The sequence below is a fragment of the Cyprinodon variegatus genome, unplaced genomic scaffold (genome assembly GCF_000732505.1).
Source record: "Cyprinodon variegatus isolate N-32 unplaced genomic scaffold, C_variegatus-1.0 Scaffold204, whole genome shotgun sequence".
Taxonomy (NCBI): Eukaryota; Metazoa; Chordata; class Actinopteri; order Cyprinodontiformes; family Cyprinodontidae; genus Cyprinodon; species Cyprinodon variegatus.
This window is the reverse complement of record NW_015150657.1, coordinates 754,435-781,506: the sequence shown is the minus strand read 5'-3', so window position 1 is coordinate 781,506 and position 27,072 is coordinate 754,435. Positions and strand designations below refer to the sequence as shown.

The 27,072-nt window shown below is 35.9% G+C and overlaps 1 protein-coding gene across 3 annotated transcripts; it reads left to right on the top strand.

Moving 5' to 3' along the window:
• Positions 1 to 26,938, top strand: ikzf2 (IKAROS family zinc finger 2). Of its 3 annotated transcripts, none has more exons than XM_015379963.1 (9): positions 1 to 140; positions 3,150 to 3,196; positions 10,187 to 10,288; positions 14,300 to 14,491; positions 16,952 to 17,119; positions 21,023 to 21,151; positions 24,373 to 24,504; positions 24,934 to 24,975; positions 25,360 to 26,938. In XM_015379963.1, the coding sequence occupies exons 2-9, from the start codon at positions 3,163 to 3,165 to the stop codon at positions 26,166 to 26,168; spliced, it is 1,608 nt and encodes a 535-aa protein (XP_015235449.1). In that variant the 5' UTR covers positions 1 to 140; positions 3,150 to 3,162; the 3' UTR covers positions 26,169 to 26,938. The 3 variants fall into 3 exon arrangements, with proteins under 3 accessions (XP_015235449.1, XP_015235447.1, XP_015235450.1); XM_015379961.1 differs by lacking the exon at positions 1 to 140 and adding an exon at positions 1,125 to 1,450; XM_015379964.1 differs by lacking the exons at positions 1 to 140; positions 24,934 to 24,975 and adding an exon at positions 1,125 to 1,450.
• The last annotated feature ends 134 nt before the right edge of the window (positions 26,939 to 27,072 follow it).

Sequence of the window (27,072 nt, the reverse complement as noted above, 5' to 3'; positions counted from 1 at the left end):
CAACAACCCAGAATAGCAACGCGTGCGGCCACCGAGCGAGGAGATGGAGGAGGAAGTGGTGGATTTAACAACTGTTGATTTTGCTGCTTCTGCTGCTGTTGCTGCTGCGGAACCAACTACCTCTCAGTCCTGGCTGCATGGTGAATATCGGACAACCATAAATTGTATTCTAGATAGTAATTGTAGATCAGAGTGCATATGTATATATTATTTATATATCTATGTAACTCACTGTTTTACGTCAATTAATAAAACAAAGCCTGGTAATTAAGTGCGTCTATCGGGGTATCAGCTCGATTGTCCATTCAGTGTATCTTAGCGGCTGGGTTATTGGCCGCAGATGCTTGAACTGCTGGCGGCGCATGTCTGCAGCAAAAACACAGACAAGGAGCGTCTGTGTGATGAATGGAAAACCAGACTGGCTCTGCTGTAAGACAGCGGTGATCGGATAACCTGTTGAACTACAGCTGTCAGTCAACCCCCCCTCCCCCCAAGTCATGCAGGAATCACAAGCAAAAAAAGAAAAAAAAAAACATCTAACAGGGGAAACGCATATTATCTAAATGAAAAGTGGCCTAATACACTGTCTGGTAGCTGATGAGCGTGTCTGCAGGTAAATCAACTCTGTCCTTAGTATTTTTTATGTTAACCTACTTTCAAGCTTATGCTTCATATCTATTTTTTATTGGATAGACTTCTAATATAATTCAAAACTAACTATAAAATGATGTCAAAAGAGATAAAGGCTTGGAAATGGAAACGTATTGTCTAGTGTGATGGAGAAGTCAGTTGTTTGTTACTTTCATGTTTCAAAAAGTGATGTTCATGAGTTCTATTCTTCACATTATATCCCCACTCTCTTCAGCAGCAATTAAAATGCCTGCGACTCTACCGGTTCGACCTTGAGTCACATCTCCACAGCAGCTTTTCAGCATTGCCTGCCCACGGATTTCCAGTGTCTCGGTTGTTGAAAATAGCCCGGCTGCTCCCTGTCGCTATGGCTAATTCCTTAGGAACCGGTGGATCCAGTTTGATCCATCCCTCTCTCTTTCGCTCCCTTAACCAACTTGTTGAGTCTTTCCCTTCTCTTTGTTCCTGCTGCAAACGTTCGCTATGTAACCGTTCGCTCATAAGCCGCGTCACTTTTTTTTTTTTTTGAAAAAAAAAACAAAAACGATCTGCTGAAGTTGGGAGTTTAGTTGACTGTAGGACGGCGTCGGTGTCGCTTTTAAAGTGGAAAAGTCGACAGGGAGGAGGGGGCGCGCACTTTAGAGGCTCTCACACAGCGACAGTCACCTGTAGGAGACTGCAGATGCGCACCTCGACTCCTTAAATTTGCGCTGCCTTTTTGAACTTGAGCTGTAGAACATAATTTCCTTCTCTTTTTTTCCCACTGGATTGTTACATGTTTATCTGGAGAAAAAGTTTGAAATCTCACTGGATAAATTAGGTAAAGTTGAATTTTAATATATATTTTTTAAATTATTTGTATTGCTTTGTAAGGAGGTGGAGACAACTAACCAGCACCCCTCCCTCCATCCTTCACTGAATTAGTGACAAATTGTTGCACAGTGCAGCGACTTGTTTGATTGTAACTCGTGTGAACCCAACTTTCTTCATATATATATATATATATATATATGTATTTATATACATACATGTATATAAAGTTGTATATATAAATATATATATGTGTGTGTGTGTGTATTTCTTTCTTCAGCAATAAACTTTCAATTTTCCTGCCAAATAAGCGTTTCATGTACAGCACTACAGCGAATCTGAAACTATTGTTTGCCAAATTGGTGCTTTCACTATACAGCTTCGCTCTTTTTGTGAAACTCGTTCAAACTATAAGGAAAATGACAAAAGCCTGAAGCCTGTCTGCGCTAACCATGTGACTGTAATTAGAAGAGTGAGAAAATGTGTAAGATCTGAATCATTTTCTTCTTATTAATAAAGGGTTAAGTTTTTATGCTTTTCAAAGAAGCCAATAGCAATGCTGTGATGGTATAGCATTTGGCTATGGAGGCCAAAAAAAATAAATAAATAAAAATCTTTCAAAGAAAAATTTCTGAAAAAGTAATAATGCTTATATGAGACAATTCTGATCAATACGTTCACTTTTATATTTTATTAAAGCTAAAAGATAAAGACATTGTTTTACCAATATAAAATGTAATAATTTATTATTAATAAACTATAGCAGTTTATCGTAACTGTAATGACAGATTTATAGATTTGTATACAGTAATAATAACAACTTCTACAACGATATTAAGCCTCAATCTAAAGCTACAAACAAATGCAGTACTTAGTCTTATTTCAAGTAATTTATTTCCTTTTGTCCTGTAATATTAATTCTTCACTACTGGGAAGCAGTAGGACAAAGCGTGTCATTATTTAAGTCAAAGGATTTTATATCTCTCACCCCTTGTTAATGATTTATGCTGATGAAGATGCTTGTTAATGATTACATTCCCCCCCCCCAAAACTCATGTTTTGTGCATTTTTTTCTCTGACTGCTTTGTAATCTGTTATCTACACTTGTAAATTTAAATGTATTCGTTTGCCTCGGATACTTTGTATGTGAATTCATGGAAACTTACAGTACAGGAACCATTGTACGGTCAATGGAGTAATTTAAGTAGCCCACTACCTAGAAAAAGCTGAATTTAAAAAAGAAAGAAACAAAATGAACTAAAACGTCATTTTGCAAGTTTATTGTAGTTCAGATAATGTTATCGTCCACGATTACCTCTGTACAACACAAACAAACCTACTATTGTTTATTCATACACATAAGATCAGAGAAATCGGTACTGCTAAATCCACTACATTGCATCATATCTAAGACTGAATTAGTTGCTGTTTGATTTTCCAGGATGGAATTATAACTTTTTGGGGGAAATTGAATTTGTTTTGCAGGGTGTGTAAGGCTGCAAGTGTAGTGTTGTAAGGCTATATTTGTTGTAAATTAGCGTTAGATAAACAAAAATGAATCAAACTGAAAATCAAATAAAATCTACTTGCATATATATGAATTATGTATGGAATTTATTTTTGTATAAGTAAAGGGTTTTTCATTCTTAAATGGATTTGTGCAAACATAATCGGTTAAAATCAATTACTCCACTATTTCTTTCCTACAGAACCTATCAAGAGATGGAAATGGAAAGTTCCGAAGACTTTTCTGCAAGTAAGTCTTTAAACGTTTTGCACAACATTTCTTTTACAAATGCAAAGATGATATATTGCTTCATCTAAATATTTCTTGGGCGCTGATGCAGATGTTTCTGATGTATTGCTGATTTGAAAATAAGAACAAAGAATATAAGCAATCACAAAACGACAAACATTTTAAGGGATTTTCCCCTAAGTGAAGGCTTTTTCCTGTTTAGCCCTAAAGGTAGAAAAAAATGATGCATTAGCACATCCTGTTGAATGCAGCAGATGCTGGATATGTGCTTTGTGGTACTCCATTGCCCTTTGTTGGTTTCCTTTTGGTAGGTCTCTGAATTTCTCCCAACCCCCCCAGTCCCCCCTCCCTCTCTCCTGCATTTTGTTTTGGTGTGCATTTTTCAAAAACAGTTAGCATCTTGTTGATGACATCAATGGGGACTTTTAGCTTTTAGTTCTCCATTGGGGGTTTGTGCTCATTGGAACACTTGGCAGGCGGGCCGGTGGAGGTGGAAGGAGAATTGGAGCCTCCTCTCTCTTCATCCACCTGCGGGTTGCTTGTAAAACTAGTTGCATGTAACAGTTAGCGTTATGCTGGATAATTTCATACTTTTTTAAAGAGCCGGATGTTTCAGATTCTCATGCACTGATATACGTACACTGATTGTGTTTATAAAACTAACCATGCTAACCCATTTACTTTATGTTACATTATTATGGTTTTCCGTCATACATTACCCACATTCATGCATTGTTTTACATATACATCCAATGTATATCTACATTTTTTTTGTATAGTTATCCAGTATGAATGTATTAATTTAATCATACAGTATGAAGTGTTAAGCTGTCGCTACAGTGCTTTTTTATGTTAACCCCGGAAAAGGATAAACGGAAACAAGACCAAGGGCCTAAAAAGTAAAAAAGATTAACAAAGTGATTTTAATGGAATTCTGTTCTGATGTTACAAAGTTTGTTCATCGACACTGAGCTCAGCTATTATACATAACTATGGATAACCATTAATCACATAATATATTTCAATACATTTCCTCCCTGGAGAAGAGAAAGAAAAACATCTATCAAAATAAAATGTTTGTTTATAAACTCAAGAGAGTTTGAAATAGACCTATCCTGCTGTTTTAATCTTCAGATCTCTACCTTTGCATTAAGCATAAACATGATCTTGGTCACTTGTTTATTATTGACTTATTTTGCCACTTCTCATTGGTTAACAATAGGGATTAAATGTATAGACTTATATTATATCACAAAAGGTTGGATGGTGAAATTCCTTTTGTAAATCTAATGCAGTTTGCTAACTGAAACTGCATACATACTGCATTCTTTCATTGTTGTTAGGATGGAACCATTAGGAAAAACAAAGAAGTTAAAACAGCAAAAATATTTTTGTTGTATTCTTATTTTTTTATTATTTTCCTGTTAATAATAATAGGTGTTATGATAAAAAGCTAAGTTTTAGCCTCCGAATAAATGACCGCCGTTAAGTAAAGTTGGGAGAAACTGTAAAAGAGTTACATTATAGAAATCAAACAGGCACATTCATTATTATTTTTGTAAGTTTGTACCTACTTTATGAATACACTTAGATTTTTAGGTTAACAGGTATCAGCTGTGATGATGATGCTCCAGTATTGTATTTAGGTCATTAAAAAGAGTGATTTTTAGACTTGAACACAAAGTAAGAATCAAACCAATTACCTGAAAATATTAGTTTTTTTTTAACAGAAAGGAAGAACAACAAATCAGTCGTAAATGTACAAAACATGTCTTGTAGCCAAGAGCATGGTCAAGCAATAGGAAGACTTGTAATAACTGTGATATCCAGATCAGGAACGTCATCCTTGATTTCAGTGAAAGTTAGGCTGGTTTGAGGGGTTTTCTTGGTACTGATCCAATTTGCTACCTGAGTATGATATGGTAACTGCAGCCATTCTTTCATTAAAGTCTCTACAACAGTGGGAATAGTTGATTTTCTGAACTTGTAAGGCAAATATTTTCGGACAGTAGAGGCAGAACGACTCACCATACTGTTTGCTTACATAACCAGGATGAGAGAGACAGAGACAAAGAGAGGAGAGAGAGAAAGTTTGGCTAATTGTTTAAACTGCGTTTTGACAGGACGATTTATCGATATGTACGTCATCATTGTTTATTTCAATTATTATTCTTATTCAAATGTTGGAAAAATATCCAATTGCAAAACAGTTGCACATGTACTGTACATTATAGAAGAATGTAGTCCTTGAAAATAATAAGTAACATGGAACATTTCTAGTTCTCTGGTAGATGCATCCTGCCATGCTTTGACATGTAATGTATGGAGTTCAAGAATCAAATCAAGCACATGCAAAGTCACCAGAGTGGAAATTTGTATGTTTATTTGCTCTTTATATAAGTGATGGTAACAGTCTTTGTGAGTCAGAGTAGTGGTATGAGACATACGACCAGACAGTGAATATTTAGATATGGGACTCACCATTTTTGGTTTCAATTTCTGATGGAGTATAGTATTATAGAAGAAGCACATGAGGATAATAGGAAGGGGGAAAGAAAACAAACTAACAACAAAAACAACAAATCATTAAGACTGCAATTACCTGAATACACTAGACCTAAAGGCAGAATTCAGAAGTCAGTACTGGCTAAAAGTATAGTCCTTTGTAGAATTTTTCATTAGTGAAGTTAAAAGATGTGCTTTAATTAAATAGCTTGGTGATCAAAAGCTGAGAGTACAAGATGTCTGTAATATTCTACACTTTTCTTTCAAGCTATTCTCCCAAAGCACTACTTTTCTCATGTCTTAATCATTTTGTCCTTGGTTCCAGTCGTTATTCTCTTCCTGAAACTCATACCTTTTTCTTACACTTCTGCTCTAGCACTACATTTCACACCCTCACAGTTACAATTTATCACACGCAGAATCATTCTCTTACCTCGAGTATATCATGGTCTCACGTGTTGATTTTGTTCACATTTTTCGTAAGTCAGATTACCAATGCAGATTAGTCACGCCCTATAGGGAAATTAAAATGTGTTTATGCATTTTATAAACAATAATACGTTTTTTGACAAGTAGCAAATGTGGCTAAGGATACCTTTTACCAAAATGGACCTGTAGGTGAATGACGAATGGTGTTTGAGTTTCTAATTGTATTTTTTATTCAGTCATGGTCCTTCAACACTAGGCTTCTCGAAGTTGGGGTTGGAAGGCAAGTTGGGGAATCAAAGTTAGAGATACTCTTAAATTAAGCTAAATAACAAAAATATTTATAATAAAGTATATCTGTGTCAAAAATCTGAAAAGTGATAAAGAAGGGGCTAGCTATCTGTTCTCACTGTATACTTTCAAATGACTTATTAGTAGTGTAACGTGTTCACACTAAAACTATAGTTTGACTCGCATTTGTTTTTTTTAAACATTATTTTGAGGATTGGCAGCTAAAACGTTCAGGATATTTAATGTGTAGTTTTAGTTTTTATAATGTCTTTACTTTTATAGCTACATAGTCTATACATGAGACAGCAAGATAGGGAAATAACCAAAAATAATAACATGACCTCTTTAATAACAGGTCACATTTTTGGATGGTCGGTAGCAGGTTTCTAGGTCTACTCTCATACAAAGATTAAGTTCAGTCCTAAAAGAGCAAAACAATTTCTTTTTTTAAGCCAAATGGATGCCCATATTGCTCCACAATATATAAGAAAAATAAGATGGAGTTCATGTACACATGCTGTGAGTGGTTTTGAGCCATTTTCCGTACACACCTTCTGAATAGATATACTGTATCGCGTGACCTGGCTTTAATCAGGTCTATTTCCATATTGCAGTTGTGCTTCCTACACATAATTGTAAAGACACATGATTTTTAAAAGAAATAGGTGGCTTTCCTCTTTTTAGATTGTTGAAAGGATGACTGGACTTACTATTCGGTGGCAGTAATGAAGTCAGCAAAAATGACACCTACAAGTTTCACATGTACACAATGTTTCCTTTCCGTTTGCACATGAAATCATCCATATTTAGTACATTACTCAAGTAACCTTTTCCCTAGCAAGTCTTATCTCTTTTATTTTGATCTTATGGCTCATACAGGTTTTGACTCAACAAATATAGGACACCAACGCAAGTTTTCGAGTCAGTCCAAAAAAACCTTAAGCTTGCAGCTTCAGCCTTTTTTTTAACCCCTTTTATATCTACAGCAAACAGTGAAGAAGTGAAAGTCTTTAAAGTGCAGTAAAAAGTTTTTGCCCCTTAAAACCGTCCTTGGTTTTAACAATAAAAAAAATAAAAATAAAAAAAAAGTCAAAAGGTTTAGTATCAGACTTTGATAACCACCAAAATCTAGTTACAATGACTATTTCATTTATAAAATTAAAAGAAATCTAAAGTGACCTACCACTCTATAAAATACAGTATAAACACCCCCCCTTAGCGACAATTTTTAACCTTTAGCCGCCAGGGATTGTAGATGTGAAACTTTCAGGTGTAGCGCCCCTGCAAGCAACTGGTAGCACTGCGCTATCACAAAATGAAACAGTCTTCCTTCATGTTTTGGAATCTGATAGCAGACCAATTTGGACCAGCATATTTTGAAGTTGAGGAGTTACTTGTGAAGACAGGGCTGCTGTTCCCACTCTGGATTAAATTCTACATCAGGAAACGAAAAATAGCCCTGATCAGATAAGTGTCATATCTTTTTTGTTGCCTAAACCAACCTTTTAGGGTTAGTTCTCATGTTTAAGGGGAGCTCCGATTGTTAGAAATCAGCTCTTTAGGTCACAAGGCCTATTTAGCAACGTATCCAAGCCTTTTAAGTTTATAGGTGAGTTTTTTTTGGAAGGACAACCAGCATGGAGCATTGATACATGTCAAGTACTGTATATTGACCTGAGAAATCTTTTAATATAAACTGATCTGGCTCAAAGCTTGCACAGTTGCTTTAAAAGCCCAATTTATTATATTAAACTAGTTTATTTTGGTTAAATTACACATGAGGTACCAAGATCTGAATACTGCAAACCTGTAGAATGAGAAAATCTGCTATACAGCACCTTTCTAACAACATGAAGTAAAAAAAAAAAGGAATAAATTAATTAAAAAACAAATGAGAAACAACACTTCTTTCTTTATGGGAAGGGTTAAAAAGTTATCACCTCGAGGCACTAGCAATCCACACTGAAGGACTTTATCTATAAAAGGAGTAAACATTGAACAGGCGTGATCATTAAGGACCTTAAGACATCTTTCCCCACCTGGTCAGTTTTGTACAGCATATACTCAGTATATTATAAATTAGTAAAATATATGAACCTTTTGGAGTGGCCTAGTCAAAGCTCAGACTTAAACTTAATTTGATTTGCTGTGTTGTGATTTTAAACAGACTGAAAATCCTCCAGTTTGGTTGAAAAACAGCAGCTTTACGCACTGACGTAAAAATTACATACATTTTTCACAGCTATTTCTAGCAAATGCTGGATGCCTACAAGGGGGGCAGAGACAGTTATCTGTTAAATTGGGCAAATACTTTTTTTTTTTTACATATATCCTGGGTTTGGATAGCCTTTTTACTAAGTAAATTGATTATAATTGGAAAACAGAATTTTGTACAGCATATTCTTAAGCTGTCTGCTGAAATAAAAAAATAAATAAAAATGTTTTATCAAGCAAAACAAAAAGCAAAAACTAAGAAAATCTGAAAAGGTCAGGTTTCACCATACTGTCCATGAACTAAATTTAATTATTGTGCATCTTTTCTTCACCCTACTGTATGTTGATCTGGGTTCATATTTTATAAAATGTTCCTCATTAATTTGTGGTTGAAATCTTAATGAATGATTCTTATTTTCACATTCAAAAATCTGACCCTCAAAGCTTTATAGCTGAGTCTGAAAAGCCAATGCTATGAGCATCTGTTAGCATCTGTTACCGAAAGCTAATGGAAAATCTATCTTGACAAATCTGGGCCACCCCTGTCTCTAGGACAGCATAGCCAAGGGATACCCAGGCTTGGTCACCTGAGATTTCATCCAACCCTAACCTGTGCAACCTGAGCTTAGGCTGAGGGATTGTATCATGGACAACATCTCCCAGTAAGCCCCACTCTGTGAGGCTGTCATTACAAGTGACAGCTTAGCAAGCATTCTTTTTCTTTTATTATGTAAAAATTATAATTTAAAAAAATAGCCAGTTTCAGATCAAATACCACAAAAATATCCTTTCAGAAGAAAGGTGGAAAGCTTCCTTTGTTTGGGTTTTTTTGTTTTGTTTTTCTTTTCGTATTTTCTATTTTTTTACACCAGTCTGTGGGTTTTTAATGATAGCTAACCAGGTTTCCTTTGGGATCTGACACCTGGGTCAGAGATAATGTTCACCTCTTGCCACTGCATTGTTTAAGTGACCCCGACGGAGCCAGGGTGTAAGAGGATAAGGGATCGGTGTGCTCTCCTCTGAGTGGACACTAAGCTCACCACAGTCAGAGTTCTACAGACTGCTGAGAGGATGCAATCTGATCTGAATCTGATGGACATCAGAACTGCATTAATGCATAAAACTGATGCTCATGTACACAGGGATGAATTCTTACTACTCAGTAAAGTCTTTAATTAATGCAGATCTGATGATCGTGAGGAATTATTGAGGGAAAAGGTTTTCTATTCTCTTTAGCAGAAAAGGTTTGCTAAATGGATTTATTATATAATCTTTTAACTTGTGTGCTTTATCCCTATCCTTGTTTTCACAAAATATATTTTCAGGTTACTCTGTTGATGCAAATATAATCTATTTAAATATCTTAATTCCACATTCTTTAAGGATTAATTTTGTATTTGTCCCATATTCATGCTAACCTCATTCAGTACACTCTATATTCACTTCAATATGCATGTTTTTTTTTTTCTCAGAAAGCACTAATGTGTCTTTTTTTTTTTTTTTTAGTTTGCCTTGTTTCAATGCTCAGTAAAGATTGCTGTCTCTGTTTCCCAGGTAACAGCCAATGCTCTTCCAGTAAGGAGGACTCAAGAATGTTAGTGGATATGTCATCACCTCATGTACCATCACATCCCCATGGTCCTAATTCCCCAAATGGTGAGCTGTCATTCAATAAATATAATATCACATCCTGTTGCCAGAACCCCTACACGATGCAGATAAAGTGTCTTCTGCATTTGTGTTTTTTTCTTACTTTCTTTTGTTGGGTTTTGTTTTGATTTGCAATAGACTAAAGATATTATTTACAATATTAGAATAATTAAAGTGTGATATTAGACCAGACAAAATAGAGCATAAATATAAGTTTAAAAAAATGTTTCATGTGTTACAAGGCTTCATCCTCAAAAAGAGAAAATTATCATAGTTCATAAATCTTTTCTGTAAGCACAAAGCCAGCTTAGTAAAAATGCAGTACGATTAAGCCAGACCTGTTGGTGGAGCTATGATGCAATGATGGAAACGACCCAGCAAAGGAACTAGGCATGCGCACAACACTACAGCGAGATTTGTGTGACATTCTGAGCATGGCCCAAGTGCATTTGTTTAGAAGCGGACCAGGAACGCATGAATCTCAGATAAAATTTCAGAGTTTTAAAAATGTTGGCCTATGGACCTCTAACATCCAGCTTCGTGATGATAAGTGGGTTTTATAGTATTTTTAGGAATGCCCAATATTGTCGTATCTACCGATATCAGCTTTAAAACAAAATTTCAGACATTCGCCATTCTACCAATATAACTCACTGATATAAAAAGTGCTGCCTTTGCAACAAACAAGTGATGATTGTGCCCAAGTGATTCATTGGTGTGCCACAGGAGAGATGCTAAGGTGAAAATGTTGATGTTTTTTAAAGTTTCAGAAACCAAAAGCCAAACTGCTATTTGATTTGACTGTTCAGGACAGGAGCTGAAAACCTAAATATGGTCCGTAAGTAGGCTGAGGGGAGTAATATCAGTATCAGTTATCAATAGTTACGTTGTGAAATGCTGGCATATTGGATATCAGCAAAACTTCCATTATTGTGCATCTCAAGAATTTATATGTTTAGGCCTGAGCTTGTCTTCATGTCAATGGGCCTGAAAATACTCTAAATAATTTGTAAATTAGTCATTTGTACATTAGTAATTAGGTTGGAAACATATTAAAATGTAAAGGGAGCTGAGTTTAAAGATGTCAAATTTTGTCAAAGAGATCAAATTTTTGTTAAATCCCAATTTTTTTTTTTTGTGTGTGCATTATTTTTCTTCTAACTTTACAATCTTGCACCACCTCGTACTGATTTATCAGCTGAATTCCAAATGAAATACGATAAAGTTTGTGGTTGTAAGATGAAAAAATGCAAAAATACAAATTTGTATGCTGTCTCAGTGAACCTGAAAAAGCCTTCTGATAGGGCTTTGAAAAACAAAAATCCTATAAGAAGGTTTTAAAAACACACCTTTTCATTTTCCATCTAATGGTATAATATAATAAAGATGGTAAATTATAATCCTCTTAGAGAATGTCATGAGTCAATCTTAAATAGAAAATTAAGACATTAAGGAAAGAGAGCTCAAAAACATCAGCCTGTGTCAAATGAATGATGCATAATTCACTTAGTGATTTCAGGTACTCGGATAAGTAAACCTTTCATTCCATAACTTCGTTATGCACACACTGAATTGAAATTATGTTGCATTTACTCCTGTTTGACCATAAACAGAATACAAAATATAAGAAATGTAAAAAAAAACATAAAAGATATCAATGTATAAAAAGGGGGAAAAAGACTATTTAGACTATGAACATGGTCTTATAGTTGGAATAAATTACAAAATGAATAACAAAACTCCACATAACTAAAATGTGTCATGGCTGATATTGTAATGGATGATTAATAGAAAAATTTATATAATGCAAACAAATACAGTTCATAACATAAAACTGAATGTGAAGCCAATAGATTTCATGAAAAGAGCTGTTGCACAAAAGTGTACCATACTGAACCTTTGTGTAAAATATGGAACTAAGTCCAAAGTCGGTCCTGTAAGTCTACTAACGAGAAAACCCTGACAATCTCAAGCAATGTTACAATGAAAAAGCAAATAAAGAAAAGGGGAAATACAGTAAAATGAGGCAACTAACAAGTATAACAGAAACCTTTTCTTTGAGAGGCATGAATGCAAGATGAGAACATGTTTTCTGCGCTGTTTTTGTGTTATTTTATACGTCCTAACGTGTTTTGAATTTTAAAGGCTTTTTAAAATGATGTTTAATAATAGACCAGTTTACAAAAGCAAAACAATTTCAGTGCCAAACTTGCAAGCTCAAACAGAACATTTATGATTATTCATTCTACTTTCTATTCACTGAGAATGGAAGAGTAAAATTAAAGCCTTGGAGTCAATGACAGATTGGATGGTAAAGATAGCAGAAGTCTTCTTTCATCTGCCTTGATAATGTTTTATTGCTTTTAGTCCACCAATAATGGTATCCTTTGCTGTTCTTCATAGATAAATCATTAGGAACTCACATAAAACATCATTATAGTGTAACTAAAAGAAAATATACTTTTATTATATAAATTTCTTGCTTCTTTAGTCAGAACTAATTAAATTAGAGTATGTTTTTTCCTCACGTCTGTAAATTTCAGTCTCCTACAATGGAGAGACGGAAGCAGACACACAGAGCTGAATAGCAAGGACATTTAGGTCTTGTCTGTGTTGCCAGGATACAGCTGTCAAAGACAAGCCTCAGTTTCAACTTGGCCATTGGGATAAATGAAACGTATAGTTGCAGCTTGAAGATCACTACTTTGCAATGAATATAGAATAAAATCTGATCTTTGTGCTGTAGTCTGCTCCAAGTTTTGAGTGTATTTTTCTTACAAAGCCTGAGAGGCCATTTGATGAAAACAGTAAAATGGAAGGATTCAATGAAACAACAGCCACAAAGAGTCACACTAAGATTATTTCCACTGCAAAATCCTAAAACAGGATCTTCAGGATCAGTAAGTTGCGGTTAGAATGTGTTCACCTTTTGTTTTTTCTTAGCCAAATGTTGGGCCCCTTTTATATTCACTTTAAAACGAGGGAAAGACTTGCAGTGCCTACCTGATAACATATCTTCACTGGAACACGGAAATTTTGGAAGAAGGGAACAAAATCAAGTCTGTATGATGAGACAAATCATCAGGTTATGTAACAGTGAGAAAAATCCCCTGGGTTTAAGTCTTTGGAAAACACTCTTATCAAAACAGAAAACTAAAAACGTTTAAATGGATAAATTTCCTGGAGAGGTATGGCTCTATAGGACTACAGCAATAAAGTAAAATAAAGAGATAAACAGGAGGAAAATGAATTATACGTTCCATTAAATGTCTTATTTTTATGGTTTCAAAAATCTAAATTGTGAAGGATGTAATGAAATCCCATTGTCATTTCATTTTTAGCCCCACATAATTTCCTCAACTCAAAATAAATTCTGATTAGTGAATTGTAGAAGTTTTCCCTCACAAAAATCCTTTTCTGTGTTGGAGCTGTTTCTGAGTAAAGATGTAAAAAAATTTAAGTAAAACTAGTAACAATTCTATCTGGTGGACACTGATTAACTTCTTAAGAAATATCTGTTAAAATACGTACAATTAAATTTTATGAGCTGTTATAACTTTTGGATCTATTTTTGCTACACACTCAAATACACAAATGCACGAGCACTGGCTGTATTGCACAATCTTTTGCCCTTGTCATCCATTGTATCTCCCATGGGTAGGCAGCAGCAGCCAGCAATGTGCCTCTGACACTCCTTTTCTCCTCAGGGACAGCTTGAAACCAGACCATCCTGTTTTCTTTCCTTTTTTTTTGTCTCAGTCTTTTCTATCTTTTGTGTCAGTCCATCCTGATTCTGTATATTACTTAAGTTGATTCAGTTATAACTCCATTACATTTTGTTGTACATTATTATAAATGCTTTTGGAAATCCAATTCAAATATAATTTTTCATGATCATGCCATACAAAGCCAATATGTGTAGTGATATGTTTATTGATCCTTGTGAATATTGTTGGAGCATACATGTGTATCACAGTGTCAGCATGTAGAAATAATCACATATTATAATCTTTACAGAAGTGGCCATAAAGCAAGAGGAAGATCTTGTGGAAAATGGTGACAACAGCAGCTCGGCACCTGAAGAAATGGGCCACACAGGAGATGAAGGAGCAACAATGGAGGAATCATTGACGAACAGCCCACACAATGCACAGGATGGGTTGTCTGGGCCAAATGTACCATCAGATCCAGTAATTCGACAACAAAATGGTAAGATCATAAAGTGCATATAGGGACGTTTGGTACAGTATAGCTCTGTCATTTTTAAAAACTCTTTAGGTTTCGGTTGGAGATTTTGTGGATAAATCAATGTGACGGTGAGTCAGATGCCTTTTATTTTTTTTTGTTCCTCGACAGTGGGTGGAGTTTTCTTTTTTTCAAGCACAACAGTTATGTGTTTAAATGATTAACAAGGAAAAAAAATATCCTTGGAATCTTCCGCAACCTGTTTCCAACTGACGCCACAACTCCTCCGGCTGTCATCACATTTGGATCAGATTTCTCTTTTTCCAACTGGCGTCAGATCAAAAGATTTACATCTGAACGCGAAGCAGTAGCATACATAGTAATCTGACCATCCAAATCACAGGACACTCAACCAGATGTATATTTTCAAGCATGATGCATCTAAGCTTCTGATCTAAGTAGTAATAGTTTTAGAATGACCTAAGGATACCCTGAATTACACATTATTACACTTAATGAACAAATTACAGTAGAGGCAAAGGCTAGTTAGGAAATAAATGATGGATAAAAATATGTCATTATTTAATTTTGTTTAATTATTTGCATAGGAAGTGCTAATCCTCTAAAACATCTAAATACCAGTAACAGTATACAGCTTATGTACCTTTCACTCTTAAGGTAAAACTGGTAAAAAGATTTGAGTCTCAGTCCTAGTGACCAGGACATTTTTAGGGCAAAAGTCTAAGTCGATTCAGGTATTTACCTCAAAGCGTTATGCTCAAAACACCCTCTGTAATGGCACAGTTGTGAGTAAGCTTATACACTAAGCTTGGTCACCTAGTTTTGAGAGATAACATAGATCGGAGTTGGTTTTAAACATTTTTAATAATTGGAAATCTTACAGCTGCAAGTTTTTTATTTAATCCTTCACAAGTATCTTTCATTTTGTGAACATCATTTATGAGGTCCGTCCAAGGATTCAAATTTGATTTAGATCTAGGCTTTAACTAGGCCATTTTAATTCATGAATATGCTCTTATCCGAACCATTCTATTATAGCTCTGGTTGTATGTTTAAGGTCATTCCCCTACTGGAAGATAAACCCACATTTTAGTTCCAATTATTTTGTAGCATTTACCAGGTTTCCATGTGAAACTACCCTCTATTTTGCTCCATCCATCTTCAAACTGAACAGCTCTTCTGCCCCTCCTAAGAACAATATTCCCCACAATATGGGGCTGCTAGGGCAGTGTTTCCCAACCGTGGGTATGCATACTCCTAGTGGTCCACGAGTGCATTGCAAGGGGTACCATGAGAATATTTCTTAGGTAGTAAAATAAAATAGGGCTGTAATATATTTTTCTTTGTGAGGACCCAACTGAGAAATTAAACAAGCTTTTATGAATCAAAAAGTAAATTGTTCTTATATGTTTGAGATCATGTTGAGCTGTGACAAACATCCAGACCAAGCAGAGAAACAGACTGGAAGTAGAAAAAAGCCTGGTATCAGCTGTTTTTCACACTGAGCTATAGAAGCTCATCAAAGCAGCTCAGGTGTCTTGATGAAAACAAAGTAAAACTAATTAAGTCGGTCTGACTATAATTTTTGTTCTGTATTTTGTTCCCAATTCATCAAGTTTAAATGTATTTATAAGAGAGTTACTCAAAGGAGCTCCAGTTTTATGAATACAGGTTCATCATATGATTTAATTTTGTTTTTATTTCAAATACTAACTTCCAGGCAACATATTTATTTGTTTTTTTTTTTGTTATTTGAGATGGAAAACATAATTTTTTTAAAATTAAACGCTCACATTAATAGATGAAGCTATTGTATGATCCACTTTTGGACAACGAATACATTTGACTGAGAGGGGTACAGAAAAAAATGCCCAATGGGGTACAGAAGTCAAAAACTGTTGGGAAACACTGTGCTAAGGTATCATCCGACCAGACTCTTCTTCCACATTTTCCTCTCTTACACATTATTGTTACAACTCTAAGCATCTGGTTACTGCTATTTTTACGTAAAGGTCATGATTTTAAGATAAAGGCTATAGCGAATTTTTGAATAAAATGCTTTACAAATGAGTGTAGAATCTCAGAAACTTAAAAGTCTACATCTTCTATGACTGTATTTCCGTGTGGGGCTCAATAGGCTTTCAGGGTTTGCTGATATTTTTTATTCATTGTCTGAAAGTTCAACGATGTTTTACAGATTTTTTTTCTTTGTATATTTCTTACTCTAAGTTTAAAGGAGGTTAAGTCTTTTGTAAAAAGATATAGTGAAATGTCTAACTTCTCATCTAGAAATAATAAAACAGTTGCCAATGGTTACACATTGACGAAGTCAGTTTTCAGTCATTATGTAAGGTGTTTAATTCTATTCAGAACAGGGAAATTATCCTTATTCTTGCTTTAATTTGCTTATAACAGTCATTCATAATCAGTATGCGGTTAACTTTCTGTACTGTTTTCTTTCAGGTGAAAGGCCATTCCAGTGCAACCAGTGTGGTGTGTCTTTCACCCAGAAGGGAAACCTGCTGCGACACATAAAGCTGCACACAGGTGAAAAACCCTTCAAATGCCCCTTCTGCAGCTATGCTTGCAGACGTCGCGATGCCCTCACTGGTCATCTCCGCACTCATGCTGGTAAGCTCTGTTCTCACCCAATCTGCTTCTCTTTTTTTTTAACCGAACCATGTCTGTTACTGGGAAGAGACGATTTTTGTTTCGCCAGAAGTGTTATGAAGATAAAAAAAGAAGAAGTAGTTTTATATTTAGACAAACATATACAAAATTTCCCCCCAAAAGACATTTTAGCTCTCTATGTATTCATGCAGTCAATACAATGTAGATGTCAGACTAATTTTCCCAAATGCATTTCAGATAAAAAGCATGCTTGATATCAAGGCTTTGTTTACATTTCTCCCTATTATTGCTCTGATATTAGTATGACTCAGGGGAACCTGGAGGTAAAAGATCTGTTTTTTATTTGGAAAAAGGTCATTTTTTTATGTGCATATTATAGCATGGTTGTGAGTGCTTTGTGGTTAGGTTCCAAGGACATATTGTTTCTCAGCTGCTTTCGTAGAGACGGAGGAAACTGTTGAGAAACACATGTGTAGTGGCAGCAGTCTCTCTAAACTGTAACCCACTTTCCTATCAGAGGATGTGCTCTCCCCTCCATTTCGCCTTTGAAATCAAGGTCAGACAATACCGTCATTTCTGCTTGTGATGCCCGCACTGGGGTTTCTCATTCAAAGTCCTCTTTTTAGTTGGAAGCAGCATTTGTTTTGGGGTGTGTACGAGTAAGTAGCTACTTTTACGTCTTTCATTTAGTTCGACATACAAAGTCCTACACAAATGTTACCTTCTAAACTCTTTAATTTTTAGAAATATTACCTAAGAGATTTGTTTTTTTGGGGGGATTTTAAATTGCATACAACATATAAAATCTGAAAAGTGCTGTTTAACTTTCAGTAGGCCTAAACTCTCTTTTGAAACTATTACAGTTTGTTGGGGGATAAATACTTGTTATCCTTTCCTTGGATGCTTGCTTGATGTGTCGCTTTAAATTTGAAGTGGACGTGGCTGACTTACGGATATGTTAGTTAAGTCCATGTGGACAGTTTGCACTGTCTGAGTCTTCCTTTGTCAGTTCATAAAACTCTGCCAAGCGCTCTGCAAAACTGGTATCAGAAATACCAGTAGATGAGTCTGTATCGCTCAGACTAGTACTAGCAGTAGACATGCTGGTCTGTCATGCTGTTTGCTGTAATAAGTGTCATAAAACCTGACATTATCAAGTGAAAAGTGTTGTTACCAATTGAACACGAACATGAGCTGTGTCTGTTGCTCATTATTCTCAGAGTTAAAGTCGCTCTCCTTTACTTTATCGGTTACTTCGAAATTGGTCCGTTCAGTTCACCAAAAATATGAACGTATGCAGTGAAAGCCACTCATTCACGACACTGAATGCTGGGGCATCAAAAGCAGCCCAGCCTTTTGCAATCACCACTTTCTAATCCTGTGTTTTTCGAGCTTTGATGATGCAAGAACGCTACATTGTCGTATATTTAAATACCACTCCATCACTGAATAATTAGAGCTAACTTTTGCAAATACAATGATTGTGTCAGATAATGTTGCTGACGTGCTCGCTGCTACACAGATTGACAACTTTGCACTTAAAAATTGATTTTTGAATGAAGTTGTTGCCCCAAACTTACTCATAGATATGGTTTGATAGAAATCATTAGCGTTGTTGTTTAGCTGGAAGTTAAACCATTACCCCAGTTTCAATTCTGATACACACTCTATCAGGTTTTTCTTTCCCTGTGTTTATTCTCATACATTATTTCTTAATCAAGAGAGATAGCTCCAAAGAATGATGAAGTTGTAATTGAAATTGAATTGTTCAAAGGGATGTGCAGTGTCCAGTTTTCACTTCAGCTAACTTCAACTAACTTCCTTATAAATAGTCTCCAACCTAGTAAAAGTTACGGCGATACAGACTCTCGTTTTATCCTAGTTCGTTACATAAACATGAAACACTTTGGCTGACATGTTTCCCCTGTTTCAGTAACTGTAATCAAATAGAGATGATCCAATGCGATGCAATGATTGATTTTTGATAATTAAAATTCAAATAAGTTCTAAATTGTCCCTTTAAGAAGTCAGATTTAAAATTATCTTAAAACCACATATACTTTACTTCTACTATATGCTACCTTGTGATTGTTCACAAAATTCAGATGATATACTCTGAGATCTTTGGCTGTAAAACACAAGATCAATAGGTATGATTACTTTTTTTCAAAGTTTATTCTTATATCCTTTCTTTTTTTATATAAGATGACACTGCTGGTTTGGTTCCCTGCCAACAAGAACAAGTTTAGCAAAAGGAGAGCGAAAATAGAGAGGAAGAGAGAGAGAGAGAGAGAGAGGGAGAGCCTAGGGGAGGGAAAAGGAAAAAAACTGCGAAGTCAGTTAAGAAAAAAGGTAAAAGAAAGACAGTCAGTGAAGGAGGAACACTGAAGGCTGACCTGTGTCAGTCTGAATATCATTGTGAAAAAATGACAAAAAAATTCTGTGCTAAGAAGGAAGTCTTTTTTTTATTAGGTGCTACATGCAAGCAGGTTCCCAATTTATTTGCCAAATGCAATCAGCCAAGTAAGTTTGAGTTAAAAGTACATAAATAAGAACAGCAGGTAGATGTGGGTTTCAGGTCATACCAACATTCGTACAAAGTTGTGCGGAGGTGGTCATATACTGCATATATGAAAAGTAATATCTGCATTTTCCTTTGCATAAGGTTCTGAGAATAAATTAGTAACATTGAACAAAAGTTCCATTATTTGCATAGGTGAAAATAAATCCTTGAAAACTCTTTCATCATCCAAAAAAAACACTGAGCTTCAGCAGTGTTCGGTAATGCTGCAAAATATTTTATACCTTTAGTAAGAGAAGAAATGCATGTAGTGATGTAGAGATAGCATTGTCTTGTCATTTTGTAACCATTGGGTTTTATATAAAAGGTGTTTTTTTTTAGGTTTGGGGGGAAAATATACAGTAAAACATTTTCTGTAAATAACGTAAGGCTTTTGCTTCCATTAGATCATATTTTAGTAAGCATACCTTTCTTTTTTAACATTTAGAGCTCCAATGTCAATAAGTGAATCTGCCTCCAAGTACAGTATATGTGTGTAAGCATGGGTGTATGCGCGTGTTTAGGTGTAGTACTGCCTTAATGTCTCAGACTGAAACGTGCTTGGTTTCTCTGTTCTCACAGTACTAGATCGCCCATACATCATTTTCTAGTAGTAATGGTAAAAACTATACCAGTGAATGTTGGGTACAGCCAATCATAGTCTCTGGTCCTCAGTAGTAGACTTATGTGGCCTCCAGTTTACTCACTTACTTTCTTTATGAGTCAGTACCCTAATACAGGACACAAAACGACTGGCTTTATCGTGGTTTGTGTGGAGATTTTTCTACTGAGCATTTAAACAGATGTGCATTTTTCACTAAAGTATTTGATGCCTATTTGGTTAAAAATAGCGAGTTTAAAAGCAAAGAAGGTGGGCTGACTGAGAAAGATGTAAAGAGTACATCTTCATCTTTCCATTTGAATGAACTGAATACAACAAAAGTGTTATGAATCACACTCCACCTCCGTAGCAGTTTAACTTGGAGTTACTTTCCTACCATCATGGGATGCATGATCAACTCCGTTATTTACTCATGCTGCCACAGCAGTGGGAGTTTGCTTTGCGTGGCACAGACCAAAGTATTCTGAAATAGAGACTACATGGCGCAACTATTGATGTCGCCCACAGCCTTTGTTTCAGTCTAGCAACACTTGTGTGGAATCCTCAAACTAGTAGTGGAACCTCCATGACCTCAGAAGCTTACTTTTGCTTGATTTGTACTACTAACTGGTCTCAAGCTTTGTTGCTATTACGTACTGCTCTGATGCTGCAGCACCAGACTCTACCCACTATGCAGCTGTAACTGAAACAATATTTTTCCATTGATTACCAATTATTTTAGTTGGAAAGCCACACAAGTGCAACTTCTGTGGACGGAGTTACAAGCAACGAACATCCCTGGAGGAGCACAAAGAGCGGTGCCACAGTTACCTCAGCTTGGATCCTGGTGCCAACACAGGCCCTTACCCAGGTAAACGATTGCATAACACAAAGAAATCAGCTAGTGATCCAAAGTTGACAGATTTTATTTTTGATTGTCTCTGATTAGTATCAAACTACTCTGAAACTGAAAAATAAATGTTTTTTCTGATAAATAAATGCAACCTCTCTAAGTGCTATGATCTTCTTTAGAGATGCTTACGCTGAAAATAGATAAACTTTTTTTTGTATAGTAAGGTGTAAGTAAAGATGTATGACATTATTCCCATGGAGACTATATTTAAACATGTCTAGACATATCTGCAATTATTTAGGCTGTCAGACAGAAAGAGAGTAAGACTCTCAACAAATAACAAGAAGGCTCAGCAGAGGGCAGTAAAATGTGAATCATCCCTTTTATTTTTATGAAGGAACTTTCTTATCAGATATCTATAAATGAAAGGCAAAATTTAGATTGATCCCTTCTTTGATTAAATTAAATAAATAATTAAAATAATAGTAAAAACAAATATGCAAATAATAAAAGCTTGTTTTACCTGCTTTCCACTCATACTTGTGAAAGCAGCCAAGCTGTTGTTTCAACTGCATGACCTTATGTAGGCATTTTCAATAGCGCAGTATGAAAGGGAATCTCAACAAATGCAGGTATGATTTTTTTTTAGCACTTCCTATCCAAATTAACCTGGTCCCCAAGACTTGGTTGGTGTGAAAGAACCCTTTGTTAATCTAGCGGTTATAACGTAGCTAATTATTCATTTTAGATGCTCTGCAGCAATGCAGACTTTTTATTAATAAGTAATAGTAACTGTGAACATTTGTTTTTTGTTTCCTAAAATATTAGTCAAACTAACCTTGTTTTAGGAACTGTTTTCTCACACAGTAACACGATATCTGCTTCTGATTGAAATAATAAACAAGTAGGCTATACAGTCAGAGGATTTGAAAGCAATACTTTTAATGTTGTAGCCCTTTCCCATTATAATAGATATTTTAATGTGACATAATTTGTATGAGCAGATAAAGGCTTAAAGGAGCAATAAGCAAAACTTCACCTCTAGGTGGGGCTGTTAAGCACTGTCTGCAGACTCAAACACGTTCAACAAGTGGCGCCTCTCCCTACCTAAATTCTAGCTGCATCCCCACCACCTGTAGCTACTTATGCACATATTTGCAAAAGATAATTATACAACTGAATCTTCACTACCTTGCAGGAGGAACTTGTCTAGTGAAGAAGTGACTAACTCATAACTCTATAATGCTGTTAGCAAAAGAATTTAATTTTGGCAAAAGATTGTTTTCAGGTGAACATTTTGATTCACTGAACGTGTTTCCCAACATTTTGCTCCTAAGCTACTTTGCTCTCTGTAGACAAAGTCATAAGTAAGTGGCAGCAACATGCATGGACGTATAAATGCAGCCAGTGCCGAGAAATAACTGTGTGCTGAGAATGACCTCCCCTTTTGAACATGATGATGAGAAAATGGATTAAAATATGAACGAAAAGGGAACTTTTAAACATATTCCTAATGTTTTCATGTTTCTTATGCATGGATGCCCTAAAATTAAAGGGGTCCTGGAATGATTATATAGGGTATTTGCTGCTGGTCCTTAAGGTCTCTGAAAAGGGTGTAACATTGGTTGGGCTGAAAATGACATATTTGCTGTTCTATGCACCCTAATGCAAGCCTGGTTAAAAGCCCTAGAATGAAACAACAGGTTTTCTTCCTTTTATGGTATGCTCAAGAATATCTAGATTAGCTGTGCATTGATTGGTTGGTTTACAGCGAGCGAAGCTGTTGAGCAAAGACGCATCATAGCAACAAGCACTCATTCACTGAAACATCGAAATTGTTTATATGTGTAGGGTGACCAGACGTCCTCTTTTTCCTGGACATGTCCTACTTTTCATACCTAAAAAATGTTGGGGGAATTTCAAAATCGTCCAGGATTTTGGTCGACAACAGTGCAGCACGGAGTCGAAACACCACAGCACTCAAACTCAGCCGCCCAGGAACCCCAGTGGACGGTGTAGGGGAGTCAGCGGGGGACAGAGCGACTAAACCGACCCATTAACAGTACCCTGGACACTGGCTGGACACCGCCTGAGGTCCGGTCCAGTCAGCGGCCCAGCAGTCGACACTTCATACCCAAAGAGCTAAACTAGTGTCTTACATCTTCGTGACGTCTATTCATGTTCTTTGGCCAGTGAACCAGTGGGCTGGTCTCTATGTAAATTTCGGGGGGTGACAAAAGTACAGGCCAGAACCAAATAAGGCACCACCCCAAAGTTTACGTCAACTCTGGGCGTCGTTTGGATTCACCTGTTTTATGGTCGAAGTTTGGAATTGTGAGATTTGCATAGAAAGGGTGTCAATGGGGTTTGAACTTCTCTGTATGTCCATTTCACCCACTGAACTGTTATTATTCATTTATGACAATGTAAACTCGGTTTTGCATTCTATGACCCCTTTAAGAGTTTGGGTGCACAGATAAATGCAGAGAAAATTGCCTAAAGTCTCACACAATGATGAGAAAACGAATTGAAATATGAACGAAAAGGAAACTTTTAAACATAATCTTAATGTTTTGTCAGAAATGATATAGAATGGTGTTGATAGCAAAATCGCGAAATGCTATCCACTGAGCAGAGAATATATTCATCAGATACTGACTGTAGCACATCGACTAAAACATGTCTCCATACAAGTAAAAAATCGTATTTGTTCGAATTTATCTGTCTACCAAAACTCTCAATTTTAGGGCACCCATGCATAAGAAATATGAAAACATTGAAAAATATGTTTAAAAGTTCAATTTACGTTCATATTTCGATACGTTTTCTCATCAGTGTGGAGATGGGAGGTATATCTCGACTGGCAGGTATTTCTTAGACTGGCTTCTAAACATTAGAAAGAACAGAATCAAAGATATGAGTGAGACACCATTCAATCGAATTCCATCACTAGTTTTTCGTTCTTTCTTTCTAAAATAATTGGTAATTGCCCATTGCTCCTTTCAATGCCTCAGATCTGATTAAATTACTCTTATGAAACAAAATCTTTCGAACTTAAACAATCTTGCAATATTAAGAAAAAAAATCATTTTAAAATTATAATTTCAATGTAGTATACATGATTTTATAGAGACTACAATAATGCATGTTGAAATTAAATTTTTTTATTCATTTTTTATCTGTTGTATATTTGTTAACACAGTTTATATATTCATCATTTTCATCATCATCCTTCTCAGGTGAAGTTGCAAAAGAGGTCAGGGCCATGGCCGAGCATGGCAGTATGCCAGGCTTTGATCGGCCGCCTGTAATCGAAAGGCTGCCCACTAATGTTGGCAAGAGGAAGAGCACTACACCTCAAAAATTTGTGGGTGAGTATGTTTTGTATTGGCCAGATGTTGCCGAAATAATTTATGGTGTTTTGTAAGCATATTATTTTAAGTTTATCCTTTTCATTGTGTGGTAATTATTTATTTATTTTTTTACTTCAGCAAATGCATTAAATAGTTGAAATACAAAATTATAATTTAGATCTTAAATGGGATTTTTGTTGTTCTTTCACACTTCAAATGTAGCTTTTTTGCGGGAACTTTTGAAATGTCTTTTACTACTTTTTATTTTAATATAAATTGCCTAAATTATTTAACGTTTCACGTTATTTTTCAAATATTTATTTTGAAAGAGATTTTCATCTTCCTTCTTGGTGTTGCATCATATCCTTATAACACACAGCAACTCTGCCCTATTTATGAGATGTTTTTTTTTCTCTCTTCTTTTTTTTTTATTTGCCACATTATTAGAGGAAGAGATTGAGCAAGCCAGAGCAAGCAAAGGGCTCAAAGGCAAGGAAATGTTTTTCACTCTGTGGTTAGATACACCTGTAACTTATAACATTGCTCTTATCAAGTGAAAACAGCTTACCGCATCCCTGTTCTGGAGGGGTTAAACAGTGCAATAGTAGAAGGATGGGGGTTTCCACCCAATTAGACTGCAACATGTAGAGCAAAATGTGAAAAACAACAGCTGAAATAGCAGCACAGCATAGGTTTTTATGCCCTAGAAAGGAAATTACCCCCATACTCAGATTTTTGTTTTCGCATACCACTGCCTTTCCCAAATGTAATTTAAAGAAACATTTTCCTTAATTTATGTCTGTTTTGTTTGAGTTATTTATTTTTACATTTTTTTTACATTTTTAAATCATTATTTTGTTATTTTTTCTATAGGAGAAAAGATTCGCTACAGCTATCCTGATATAAGCTATCATGAGATGCGCCTGAAGTATGAAAATCATCCTGAATTGATACCACCCCACATGATGGACCAGGCTATTAACAATGCCATGACATATTTGGGAACAGATGGAATACGTCCTATGCTCCACCATCCTGGTCCATCTATATCTATGGCTGATGTTGTACCCATTGTAAACCCCCTTTACCACCATGTCCTGCCAGTGGGTCAGCAACCAGAACGTCCAGGGAACTGTGAAACACTTCCACCACATCCAAATCAATCCCATGAGTTTCCAAGCCATTCCACTTCAAACGGCACCAGCTCATTAAGTCGGCAGAACAAGCCACCTCAGCCATCACAGGAGGAATCAGCAAGCAACAGTGGCGTTGATTCAGCCGACTCTGCTCGGAGCAGTCCTCAGGACAGGCAGGGCTACCTTAACCCCAATGCACCTGCAAGCCACAGGTTACGAGCCAGTCCAGCTGTGGGCTCTGGAGAGCGAGTTATAAATGCATCACCCAGTAGTGGGGCAGGTATGGGAGCGGGTATGACGCGAGTTGCCACAGAACGGCCAGTGGGCCACGAAGGAGTGCGAGTGTTTGCTCGGGAGGGCCACGAGCTGCGAGCTTTTCAGTGTGAGCACTGTCGGCTGCTGTTTCTGGATCACGTGATGTACACCATCCACATGGGCTGCCACGGTTACAGGGATCCCCTGGAGTGCAATATCTGTGGTCACCGAAGCAAAGACCGCTATGAGTTTTCCTCGCATATAGTTCGAGGGGAGCACACTTTTCATTAAATGGGACTAATCAGAAACAAGCTTAGGAAAGATATGAACGTCAACCTGCCATCCATCCTTTTCCTGTGAAAAGGCATAATTCAGTGGCGCTGTAGACAAGTGTAGCACAATCAAAGACTTTCTTTTTAAGCTACTGGTTGTAAATTGGAGCTTTTGAACAATCACATGAAGGTATGGGCCAAAGACATGATTTTTACTTATTTATATAACTTAGAAAGAAAAAAAAAACTTTCAATTATTTTTCTTTTTTTTACTAATCAGTTGTTCATCAGAGCAACTGCTAGAGGGCTTAAGAAGTTTTTCTCATTTTACAGTCACGTGGAAATGTCTTTCTTGGAGATTTTGAGTTGAGTTAGCCTTCAATGAATAGCCAGTATCACAATGGCAAAGTCAGATGCTATGAGGGATGAGTAAAATGTATAAAGAAAAGAACAATAGAACAAACTCACTGGTGCATTACTGGTTATATTAACGAGTTTAAGGTAAACCATATATGAAAAGGTACAAATGGTTCGATTATTTTTCATAGAAATTCAAACAGCTTGGAAAAGTGGTAAAGTACCATTACCTCTGGATTCAATTTTACAAGTTTTACAATCAAACATTTTTTGGAGATGATTCTTCCAAAGTTATACAAAAGATTTTCGCTAAGCCTATTGTTTTGATTTAAAGTTCTCATTTGGGTTATACTGATTTTTTAAATTCTCTTTTTTTATTTTGAAATTCAAAATAATACATTCAAATGGAAGCACTAGTTTTATGGTAAAATGGATGAAGACAAATTCATTTGGCCTTAAAAAATTAAACAATAGATTAACAATCGTTTTTTTTTAGATTTATACAGTTGCCTCATTCATAAATCATATACTGACAGTGGGAGGTGCTGTTTCTTCTGGTTATCTCA

Coding starts and splice junctions, on each gene's coding strand:
- ikzf2 (XM_015379963.1), top strand. CDS start 3,163: ATGGAAATGGAAAGTTCCGAAGACTTTTCTGCAA. Junction 17,120..21,022: donor TCATCTCCGCACTCATGCTG/GTAAGCTCTGTT, acceptor CAATTATTTTAG/TTGGAAAGCCACACAAGTGC. Junction 24,976..25,359: donor AGCAAGCAAAGGGCTCAAAG/GCAAGGAAATGT, acceptor TTTTTTCTATAG/GAGAAAAGATTCGCTACAGC.